At 45.0% G+C, this 11,955-nt stretch overlaps 1 protein-coding gene and 1 long non-coding RNA gene across 2 annotated transcripts in view; one reads left to right on the top strand and one right to left on the bottom strand.

The window, feature by feature from the left end:
- Positions 1-5,809: 5,809 nt before the first annotated feature.
- On the bottom strand, positions 5,810-11,819 carry LOC128345434 (uncharacterized). The gene is made up of 3 exons (XR_008316470.1): positions 11,714-11,819; positions 8,770-8,856; positions 5,810-5,926 (listed from the first exon to the last, which is right to left on the bottom strand). It is a non-coding gene; the product is annotated as an uncharacterized LOC128345434 (long non-coding RNA).
- GABRA6 (gamma-aminobutyric acid type A receptor subunit alpha6) overlaps positions 11,689-11,955 on the top strand; it is a 60,951-nt gene continuing 60,684 nt past the window's right edge. The window contains exon 1 of the mRNA XM_053297336.1: positions 11,689-11,804. Coding sequence (XP_053153311.1) covers positions 11,767-11,804 — 38 coding nt within the window. The 5' untranslated portion in view covers positions 11,689-11,766. The remainder of the gene's footprint in view (positions 11,805-11,955) is intronic.

Genomic DNA, 11,955 nt, shown 5'->3' with positions numbered 1-11,955 from the left:
GAGGTCATCTGAGGGGGCTCTGCTCTGGGCGCCGACAATGAGGGAAGCTCGGTTGTCGTGCACGCGGGACAGGGCCTTCTCTGTTGCTGCCCCCAGACTCTGGAATGCTCTCCCGGTGGCTATTCGCTCCTAGGTCTCCATCACAGCTTTTAAAAAGCATGTTAAATCGTGGCTTTTTACCCAGGCTTTTATTTGATTGTCTCTGCTGCTGTTCTTTGTACTCTGTATTGCTTTTATGCTTTTAAATTTTTTAATCAGATTTGTTTTATATTTTTAGCTTAATATTTTAATTGTGTCTTTTTTATAATCTTGTTTTAAAATTTTGCTGTAAACCACCTTGGGATTGTTTTAATGAAAGGCGGTATATAAATTTAACAATCAATCAATCAAATCTGTAATGTTTCTGAGGCAGAAGCAATGGCTACAGCAAAGCTTTGAGGGGCTGAAGGGTTTTAGCCTGGTTTGCTTTGTTTTGATCCCACTTCACCCCCACTCCCAGATGGTACTCTGCTTCAGGCCAAAGCCATTCAAAGCAGGTGAAATGGGCCAAACCCAAATATTTGTATAGCTCTATTTGTACAGCCCAGTCACTAATCCTAGAGAATTACTGCCTGAATCTTCTTTAGCAGTCTTAACATAGCTAACAATGTACAGTCACAATTCTTAGGAGTTCAAGGGTTCTCACCTTTGCATGGGAAGGGCTGTTTCATTCTCCTTACTCTGAAGGTGAAAAGGCACCATTCCAGGAAGGATGTGGTCTTATGCTGCAACATAGTAATAGCTCTACAAGAGACTAGTCTCACAGCTTAAAACTGTTAAGAAAAAAGAGGTTTTTAAATATTTCATACTAATGGAAGCATATATATGGAAGACACAAACCAAAATAGAGGTATTAGTCGTGTAAAGGCTAAATGCAGTTTTAAATTCGGATTGGAACATTTGCAAATACAACCTCAAATAAAAGGCAAGCAGTTAAAGTGTATTAGAGTATCAAGGACTAAAGACTCAAACAGATAGCTCTAGAATCTAGGAGAACGACTTCACAGTTTGAATACTGCTGTATAGTTGTATTCAGTAGGGATGTGCACGAAATGGATTTCTCATTTCATTTTGAGTTTGAAATGAAACACAGATGGCCAGAATGTTTGGAGTTTGTTCCGTCAAAACAGACGGCTCTGACAGAACAAACTCGAAATGTTTCAAGTGTTCTGGCCATAGGGAACAATGGGGAACTCAAAACACCCCATTGTTCCCCATGGGTAGCTTTGAGGGACATCAAAGTGGGTTGGGTGATAGGGCATGAAGGGTGCTACCTACCACCCAACCCACAAAAGAGATGCGGGGAATTTTAAACAAATCTTTCTTTCTCTAAAGCCCCCAGAGGATCCTAGTCAGGTTTTGAGGAAAGGTTAAAATTTTGTTTAAAATTGCCTGCTTGCCCATTTCTTTTGTGAGTTGGATGGAAGGTAGCACCCATCATGCTTTACCACCCAACCCACACTTTGGTGTCCCTAGAAGCTACTATTATGTTCAGAATGGTAGGCATACAGGGACAGCCTCCCTAAGCCAAATTCAGGGTCAGTTAGGAGACCTGGCTAATACTAAGAAATGTTCCTAAAGCAAAACACAGTGCTTCAGGCTGAAAGTCTCTGCTCTTAAAGCCTTCTCTCATGACAACAGAGTTGTTGTCACCCCAACTCCAGTTGCCTTATGCAGCTCTGCTCCCTGTCCAGAGGCGCTCTTATCCTTGGACTTCTGGGCTGAAGTCCAGGGCCTCCACAGCCCCTGGGGGCCTCCACAGCCCCTAGGCCCCCCAAAACCCTCTTTAGTAATCTCAGGTGGTGTGGTTGCCTGGCTGAGCATGAGGATGCTTAATTTGCATGTGAAGAGGGCCCTCCAAAGGCCTTCAGGTCCAAGCTACCAAATTACTACTACTTCTACTTCTTCTTCTTCTTCTTAATATTTTTACATTTTATATCCCATTCTTCCTCCAGTCAGCCCAGAGTGGTGTACTACATACTTAGGTTTCTCCTCACAACAACCCTGTGAAATAGGTTAGGCTGAGTGACTAGCCCAGAGTCACCCAGCAAATATCATGGCTGAATGGGGATTTGAACTCGGGTCTCCCTGGTCCTAGTCCAGCACTCTAACCACTAAACCATGCTGGCTCCACTTAAGAGGTGCACCACTTAGGTGCACCTCTGTCCCTGACTTGTATTTTCAGTGAGACAAGGGCAATTCAAAATGCTTTATACCTCTCCCTGAGACCATTATACTGAAATCTTTCTCTCAGTTAAACTGGAGACACTTAAAGACTCAAGGGGATCATTATGAACATGCACACATTTATTTAAGTTCACAAGATTGAGGTGTTTCTGAACCACCTCAATTTGATGCATAACCCTGCAATACAAAGTTGGGGTATCTTTTAACTACTCCAAGTATCACACTGCAATTGATGAATCTGGCAAGGCAAAGTACAATTCTCATACAGACTATTTAGCAAGTAAAGTGTGCCATCAAGTCAATTTCGACTCCTGGCTCCCACAGAGCCCTGTGGTTTTATTTTGGTAGAATACAGGAGGAATTTACCATTGCCACCTCCTGCACAGTATGAGATGATGCCTTTCAGCATCTTCCTATATCGCTGCTGCCCAATATAGTACCAGCGGGGATTCAAACCAGCAACTTTCTGCTTGTAAGTCAAGCATTTCCCCACTGCGCCACTTAAGGTGACTTATTTAGCAAGTACATCTAATCAACTTGACACACTCCAAATATGCATTTCTAATACTCCTACCTTCCTATGATACCTAACAACTCTATGCTAAATACTTACTTGCTGAGTGGTCAGCTTGGCCATAGCTGCCAGCCTGGGCTTGAGTTCTTTGCCAAAGTGTGGTTCACAGTTGGGTGTTCCAAAGACACTCTGGACATGGTGATGTTGAATCTGGAACCCTGTGTTCCATTTTTCCTTGACTTTTATTCCTTTATCAGATGGGTATAAACTGGCCAGGTGGAGGCTGCAGGTCTCAGATCCATCCCCCTCAATCTGGAATGGTCACTTTGGTTCGGTGGTTCTCAAAATGAGCCAGTGTATGGGCTGGTATTTCCAAGAATGGGCTGGACTTCTGCACTTGAGGTCACTGGGTCTGGTGTCCACTGATTCCTTCCCTTTATCATGAGTGGTCCTGACTTCATCCATCCCCTAGGAAGTGTCTTGTCTCAGACATTGTTCAGGTGTTGCCTTGGACCATCTGGGCCATCCAGAGTTCTGGACCTCTGCCTCTCTGGTATGGCAAGGGCCAGCATCTTGTATCTTTCTTAAAAGCCCCGTGTTTTCAATGCATTCCCAACTGTCAGTAACCCCACACCCTGGCAAGGATTCCTGGCTAAGCATTTTCTAAAGCTCCAAGTTCCTTAACTTATGCTGGCAAATGGCTTTAAGCTGTAACCAGGGTCTCTGTTGCAGCTAACAGCACACTAATATTGCATTCACAATTCAGGCCAGGCAGAACAAAGCTTAACATTTCCTTGGCCATACTCCTAGGCCAACACTACCCATGGGGAACAATGGGGGTGTTTACAGTTCCCCATTGTTCCCTATGGCTGGAACAGTTTTGCATTACCATTTGGAATCTCTCCTTCCCAACAGAGAACACACATTTCAAACACAATCCAAAAATGGCCCAAAAAACAACCATTCACTGATAATACTAAGAAATGTTCCTAAAGCAAAACACAGTGCTTCAGGCTGAAAGTCTCTGCTCTCATAGCCTTCTCTCATGACAACAGAGTTGTTGTCACCCCAACTCCAGTTGCCTTATGCAGCTCTGCTCCCTGTCCAGAGGCGCTCTTACCCCTGGACTTCCGGGCTGAAGTCCAGGGGTAAGAGCCACTGCCAGCGACAGTGCCTGTGCTGCAGTGACATCATTGGCAGAAGTTGCTCTCTCACACACAATTATTACTTTTAATATGTTATTTCCTAGAATTGCAACAGCTGCCACAGCTGCACCCTTAGTAGCAAGCACAGCCATAAGCTCAAGTAGAGCAACTTCAGCCACATTTTGAATCAGTACACCTTGCAATGCAGATTGAAAAGCAGACCAGAGCAGTGAGTAAAGCACAATTTAGTCTCAGCTCATAGCCAGACATGGAGCTCATCACAAAAATCACCAAGAAAGAATACACACACAAAGAGAGTTGCCGCTGTTGACTTTTTGCCACAACACTATCTCACAAACAAAACAAACCACAACTCAAAGAAGGAAGGCACCCAAGTTCTGCCTTTGTCAACCTGAAATCCAGCAAAACCAATTAGTTAGAGCAGCAACAGCACAGCATATTATACTCTGTGCTGAGAAAAGAAAACCACAAATTCAAACCTTCCTTGATTCCTTCCTCTTGATGTATCCTCTACAAGAGACTATAAAGACTCTCTCTGCCTCCCAGTCCCTTTGAATACATTTTGAAATTCCCTCCAAAAGTGTTCCCTCCCTCCTCCCTCTCCGCAGCCAATGGGGGGACAGATGCCCATAACAAAACTTGTGTGATAACAAACCCACCAAAAAGCAAGGAGATCACAAGCCAATCAGAAGCCATTGCCAGACAACCAATCAGCAAAGGGGAAACAGCCCTCCAAAATGGTGCTCGGAACATCGAAATGTTCTGTTCTGCACTGTTCTGAGCTCGAAACAGGCCCTTTATTTGAAGGATGTTTTGTTGCAAGCTTGAAATACTCAAAATGGTCCATTTTGAGGCAGAACATTCCAATCATGAAACGTTTTGCACATCCTGTCAGCCATCTATTAACAGAACATATTCAGTATGCACAGCTTACAATAATGAAAAATCTTATACTAGTAAAGCATTTACAAAGATAATCTTAACATTAAATCTGCAGCTGGCACTTCAAGCAAATCTCACAACAAGTTGTTGGAATATGTTTTATCTTATCATATTTGGTCGGATTTTTATTTTTTTTTAGAAGCAGAGATGCTTAATAGTGGGGGAAGACGAATTCCAGCAAGCCCAGTGCTGAGCTATAAGCATATTTATAAAGTCAAATCAATCTTCAGAAGCACAATACATGGCTTGCCATCTGCCAAGTGTGCCATCAGTATATACTTGCTAGTAGGCATAGGGATGAAAACAGATTCAAAGTCTTAAAAAGATGGTAAATTATAGGATTGGTTTGACTTCTTGGACTATTGTTACATATTATACAATATGTCAAATTGTCTAGTTGACAGTAGGTCTGAAAGAAGGCATGTGTCTTGCCTTCTTAATTCATGTTAGAAGAAGTTACCATATTGCTGAAAGAGGAATCCTGAACCTGCTTCCCTCCAAGACTTTGTTGTTGAAAAATCTATTAGTGTATTTTGATTTACATTGTCTGCTCTATCTCTAAGGCTCATGGTGAATAACAGCAGTGTGATATGAAAAGAAAGGCAAGAAGGAATCCATGTCCCTGGAGGGTAAAAATGCAGTGACAGAAAAAAGAAGGGTTTTTTTTCTGGCAGGGGTGAAGGAAATGCAGGATTGTACCAACTCATATTATAGTGCTTTAAACAAACAAACAAAAATCAGTTCAAAAGCCAATATATTATTCAACATACACATTAAAATATTTCAAGATAAAAATATGATGCAGTGTGATGAACCACCACTCGGTTGCAACTTAATTCTCCATTTTTACCCAACTTAAAAAAACACACACAAACATTTTAAATCTGTATCCTTTTACTCCTTTTTGTGCTGCATGTATTTGAATGTTTCAATGACTGCTGTTTTGTTTTTCTTACTCTAGGACTTCTGTTGTTTGTGACTGTGAGAAGAATTCCCTTTGGTTTGAAGTTTTGCCTGAGGCTGAAATCCTGAAATCTCATATGGCACTTGGTCCATGAAATGGTGGTAGTGGAGTGAGCTGCAGGCAAAACCAGGTGGGTTAGCACTTTCCACTATGAAACGTGAGACAGACATTAAAGATATATAATGAATCATCCACTTGGTCTTTAGCATTATTTGATAAATTAACTGATACAAATATATACATTACAGCAGTTTGGATGTGTTTCAGGACACTTAAAGGTAATAGTTTCTCTTGGCTATATAACATGGATGGGGAAGACAGAATAAGTAAATACTAGCTGGGCCGGGCAGAGAGCATCTGTGCCTCTGGCCAGCCCACCCACCTACTGCCCACCTCCCCCATTGGCTTACATGCCACCTTTCTCTTGTCTCCCCCTCCCTCTGCTTTTGGGCTAGCTGGGCACCGGTCCCTCCCGCCTGCTTTCTGGCAGGCTGGCTGGTGGGCTTCTTCTCCCACCTGCCACCCCCTGCATTTCTAGCTGGCTGGCCTTCCTGCCGCTTTCTGGACAGCCAGGCACCAGCTTCTTCTCCTGCCCCCCCTGCCTTTGGGAGGGCCGGTTTCTTCTCCCTCTCACCTCCATTCTAGCCAGCTGGCCTGCCTGCTACTTTCTGGCTGGCCGGGCACCAGAATCCTCTCCCCACCCTTCTGGTTGTCTAGTGGGCCAGCTTCTTCTCCCACCCCCACCCCAGTTTCTTGCCGCCACCCCCCTACACACACTTTCTGGCCAGCCACAGCTACCCTTTTCCTCCCTTCCATCCATCCCGTGGCTATCTGGCAGCTCTCCGAACTCTCATGAGAGCTGCCATGCATGGGATCAGCCACGGGTATGGCTTAGAGAATCAAATATCTCAAGGCCTACCACTTGTCCTCTTGACCCTTGTCCAACATGGCTTGTTCGATCTAGCAGGGAGGCTGTTGTAAGCGGCCTGGTAGAAATCATAAATGCTTCTCTGAGGGAAGGCAGGATGCCTCCTTGTCTTAAGGAGGCAATTATTAGACCTCTTCTTAAGAAGCCTGCATTAGATCCCTCAGAGTCATAGGCCTGTTTCCAACCTCCCATGGCTGGGCAAGGTAATTGAGAAGGTGGTGGCCTCTCAGCTCCAGGTGGTCTTGGATGAAACTGATTATCTAAACCCAATTCAAACTGATTTTTGGGCGGGCTATGGGGTGGAGACTGCCTTGGTCGGCCTGATGGATGATCTCCAATTGGCAATGGACAGAGGAAGTGTGACTCTGTTGGTCCTCTTGGATCTCTCGGCAGCTTTCGATACTATCGACCATAGTATCCTTCTGGAACGTCTGAGGATGTTGGGGGTGGGAGGCACTGTTTTACAGTGGTTCTGCTCCGATCGATCCTCCCCATCTCTGGCAATTTTCAAAAAACACCTGAAAACACATCTCTTCAACCAGGCTTTCTCAGCTTTTTAAAATTTGTTTTTAAATTGTTCTGATTATTTAATTGCTGTTTTATGATGTTTTTAATTGTTAATCATTGTTTTTGTGCTTTATAATTTTTCTTTTACTTGTTAACTGATTTTAATGGTGTTTTAATGTAAACCGCCCTGAGCCTTTTGGAAGGGCAGTATAAAAGTTTTAATAATAAATAAATAAATAAATACATACATACATACATACATAATAAATAAATAAATATATAGATGGGCCAGTTCACTTTGCATATGTGCATGTGCATGGCAAGAAGGAGAGACTGTTGTCCTCCTGCCTACAGTTTTATATCCTCTCTAGTAGATCAGTGTGGTGTTGCAGCATTGCCCCAGACCCCAGGGAAGACACGATGAGCATGATGGGTTGAACTAGGACCACACTTTATTAACTAGCAAGGATCTGCAACTGTGCAAAACTTAAGATTTAACTAGAGTGTGGGCAACTCCTTCCCCCAGCGGAGGCAACCCAACAACTAGGACTGCTCACCCACAGCTGGGCAAAGCAACTGGGCTTGGACAATGGTGGATTACCGCATAGGCAATATAGGCAGCGGCCTATGGCAGCAAATCTTGGGGAGCAGCATCTGGAGGGAAGCTTATTCCCCCCCCTTTAAAAATGCCACTGTGTAGCGGCAGTCTCCGCCCACTTCCTAAACCATCACAGGAGGTGAGGTGAGGCACTGGAGGACGGTGGTGAAAGAGGTTCTCTCCATCAAGCCCAGCTTACTTGCAAATGACCCAGAGCAGGCAATTTTGGGCTTTTGTGCATGCATGTGCAGAGGCCCGAAATCACCCATTCTGTGTAATTTGCGAGTAAGCCAGGCTTGAGGGAGGACCTCTTTTGCCGCCATCCTCCAGTGCCCGACCTCACCTCCTGTGATGATTTAGGACAGGGATTCTCAACGTTGGGTCCCCAGATGTTATTAGACTTCAGCTCCCATAATCCCCAGCCCCAGTGGCCTTTGATTGTAATTATGGGAGTTGAAGTCCAATAACATCTGGAGACACAATGCTGAGAATCCCTGGTTTAGGAGGCGGGCAGAGCCTCCACCACTACACAGTGGCATTTTTCAAGGTAAAAAAACAGAGTTCAATTTCCCTCCCCCCCATGCACCCTTACTCTGGTCCCTGGGGTGGCAAATCTTTGGCTGCCTATGGGCAGCCAAAAGATTAATCCACTCCTGGGCTTGGAGGTTACCAGCAGTCAATTGACTGCAATAGCTTTCTCCTTGCCACACAGCTTCTTATGTCAAGGGGGAATTGCACGAGCCACTGCCTGCCTGGGCCCTAAACCAAAGTGGGTGAGCTGAAAAACACTCCAAAGGGAATCCATTCCCAGACATCCCCAGGCCACGCAACCCTGAGGGCTGTTCCATGGAACCCATCATTCTCCTTAAAGGTGCCTCTGGCTAAAAACCATACTTTCAACTACCTCCCCAAGCCTGTACTCACCTGCCAAAGTGACCAATACTCATGCTATTAAATGGCGTCCACCCCTATCAGCATGCCCAACAGCAAGCACACATCAGTGAGGCATAGCTGGAAAAAAATCCCCACCAACAGCCAATCAGGATGGAATAATAATAATAATAATAATAATAATAAAAATTCCACTCAGTCCTTTATGGCAACCAGATACTCAGTGAAGGAAAGGATACCCTGCATGGACTGTGGGGAAGATCGGGTGTGTGTGTGTGGGGGTTATCTATAAAGCTGGCACTCTGCTTGTAGCTGGTTAGGCAAGTCAAATCATGTGCCTTGTGGACAGCTTCATATGTACCCCCTCCATGAGGCTAGCTGCAAACCCGCTCCCCACCAGCCACTTTAAGCATCAGGGGGAGGAGAGGCATTTGCTTCACTGAATGCAGCAAATGGAACAAGTATACAAAGTATATTTTCTTGGGGCAATTCAAATGACTTTCTCCTCCTCTTGTAAAACACAGGATTTCAAAACTGACCCAGTGAAAGATAACTTCAGGGTTATTTGCACATTGCACTGAATGCATGTACAACCTGCGTAGTTATTCTCATATGATGTTCAATGCACACACAGTGGTACAACATCTGTAACCTGTATTCAGGGTTACAGTTTCTAGGTTCAGTTTTCACATATAGAGTCATTTATACAAAAACATATATGCATGTTCATGCACCTTTACATATGTTGTATGAACAGTTGATTTATGTTTTTCATACTGTGAGACCAAAGTACCAATAGTACACTGGTCTCATAATACAGTTTGTTTTTGTGTCATGTAAAGCAAGAAACGTACATCGATCATTCAGTCCATAAACACTGAATGTGCACACACAGAAGATAGCATGGTTTCAATTCATGAGTCACATTTCCAGGGGTGTAGCTATAATTGAGTGAATGGGTTCAAAGAACCCAGGCCTCCAGCTCCTGAGGGCCCCCCAGCTCCACCCCTCCCTGGTCTTCTGCTTCTTCATTGTCTCCCTCACTCCAAGAGACTGTTGGGGAGAGGGGAGAACACAGGCTCCCTTTCCCCTAGCTACGCCCCTGCACATTTCCAAGAAAGAGTGTGCTATCCAACACACAGTTAAGCAAACTTGAGACTGTCTGAACTGAGTGGCCCTCATAACTAAGTTATGTTGATTAACTCTGGTCGTATTTGCACATAACATGGAACCACAGTTGAATGGGGCTGTGGTCCTGCAGATGTTATGTCTGAATGTGGGCAACCCAGGTTACACGTAGTGATGACACTAAGGGTTCAGATTTGGAATTCCTTTCTGAACACTTGGGTTGTAGTGAGTTTCATCACTGCAACACGAGGAAGGCAGCCTGGCCTGTGGGACGTCCGAATTCAGAACCACAGGCTGCTTCCCTTGGAACCGGAGTTGAAGGAGGAAGCTCTTCCCTCTACTCTGGCATGATTGGCTGTGTGGGCTGTCCTTCAGTAAAGAATGAGGCTTGCACAGTCAGTTCCCCCTCCTCTCTGCAGTCTCTCTGATTGCAGAGAGACTTCTCTCCAGTACGTTCAAATTTGGATGGGAGAGTGGGGGGGGGGGAGAACCATGGGTCTATTGGACCCACAGTGTCCCTGAGCCTATGAGGGAAGGGGCCCCCTACTGGCCAGGAAACATCCTGCTCTTCTGCCTCCCGGACTCAGTAGCTAGCTCCTGGCTTCTGACTGGAGCGTGGGCCAAGAATGCTTCATTTTTCACCATGTATGTATAGTTCTTCTGCAGCAAAAACTGGAGCCAGGTAGGGGTGGTGGTGTGGGAAAACGAAAAAGGCAGGGGAACCATCTAGACATCTTGTCCCATAGTCAACCTTGCTATGCCCCCTGATTGGGGCTCATAGGATTCAAGGGGACTTAATTATGTGCAAGACTGAGCCCTTGTGACCTGATTCTAAGCATTCTTACTCAGAAAAAAGTCACACTGAGCCCTCAGATGAGTGTGCATAACATTGCAACAGCACTTGAATTGCGCCACTAGTTAGTCAATGTACACTTTCTCAAAATATAATACATTACATTAAAATCAGTGAAACTGGAGTACTTGGAACCAGACCAATTTGTTGCCATTGACTCAAAAATCCTTCACTTCCATTTCACTGGATCTAGATGTACATATCTAGCTGGCAGGGGAGTCTTGCTATATACATAATGAATAGAACAGCAAGACCTAACAAAGCAACACTGGCAACAGTGCACACTTTACCATGTTGTGCTATCACCCAGACGAGGGCCCGGAAGCAAAGATAAGCCTTTTAAAATATCTCAACATATGCATTTCAGCATGAGCATATGTACATAAGTTATTGGAAGGCAATGTTAGTAAATCTAAGTTTGGATGTAAGGCCTGGTCATTTTACAGGGTATAAAGGACAGAAATAAAAAAAACCTGGGCAAATGAAAGAATTCTTTCCCCCGCCCCCCCACCAAATGGTTCTAATGATGCACCGGCTGCATAATAATCTCTCTATGAACCATAAAAATAATAAAAGCTGAGGCCATTTCGAACATAATCTCTATCAGCAAGATGCCAGCGCTTTTCCAGATTTCCTAACGGGTCCCTGCTAATTCCATGCCAAAACTAGCAGTGGATTTCTTCCTTTTAATCTCCCCTAATGCCTTATTCGATTATTGTCACTGCTCTCCGACCGAGCACCGTCCCTTCAAACTGTAATTCCGCAACTGAAGCACTCAGATGAGGCTGAACAACAGTGGGGCAATATCAGAGACCATACATACATCCCCCCCCAGGGAAAGAGGAAGCCCGGAAGGTGGGACGAGGAGGGAGAGAAGGGAAAGAGCTCATGTCCATCTGCCCTCCCCTAGAGCATCACGCCAACGGGTTTACTACCAGTAGTAGGGAGAAAGCAGAAAGGGAGGACAGAAACAAGGAGGAAGATGGGCTCTGAGACCTGCTCCAGTTGACCAGATTGGCACCAGGATCTTGGGGAGTCAGTCCACAGACATGGCTTGGTGGCTCTCTTGGGTGTGCCTCACTGCATGGTAAGTACAACTTCCTCTCGTTTAGGAGGATGTGGGCAGGCGGGGAGGCTCTCCTTGTTGGCTGGCTGGGGGACAGGGAGGGTCCGGGAGTGGTTGATCTAGAGAGAAACAACTTTTTGTTTTGGTTTGGCGAGGAGGACGCTCTGGGTGA

Source organism: Hemicordylus capensis, chromosome 2, assembly GCF_027244095.1.
Source record: "Hemicordylus capensis ecotype Gifberg chromosome 2, rHemCap1.1.pri, whole genome shotgun sequence".
NCBI classification, from domain to species: Eukaryota; Metazoa; Chordata; class Lepidosauria; order Squamata; family Cordylidae; genus Hemicordylus; species Hemicordylus capensis.
Note: the sequence above shows the minus strand (reverse complement) of the source record. Positions and strands in the feature narration are given on the sequence as shown.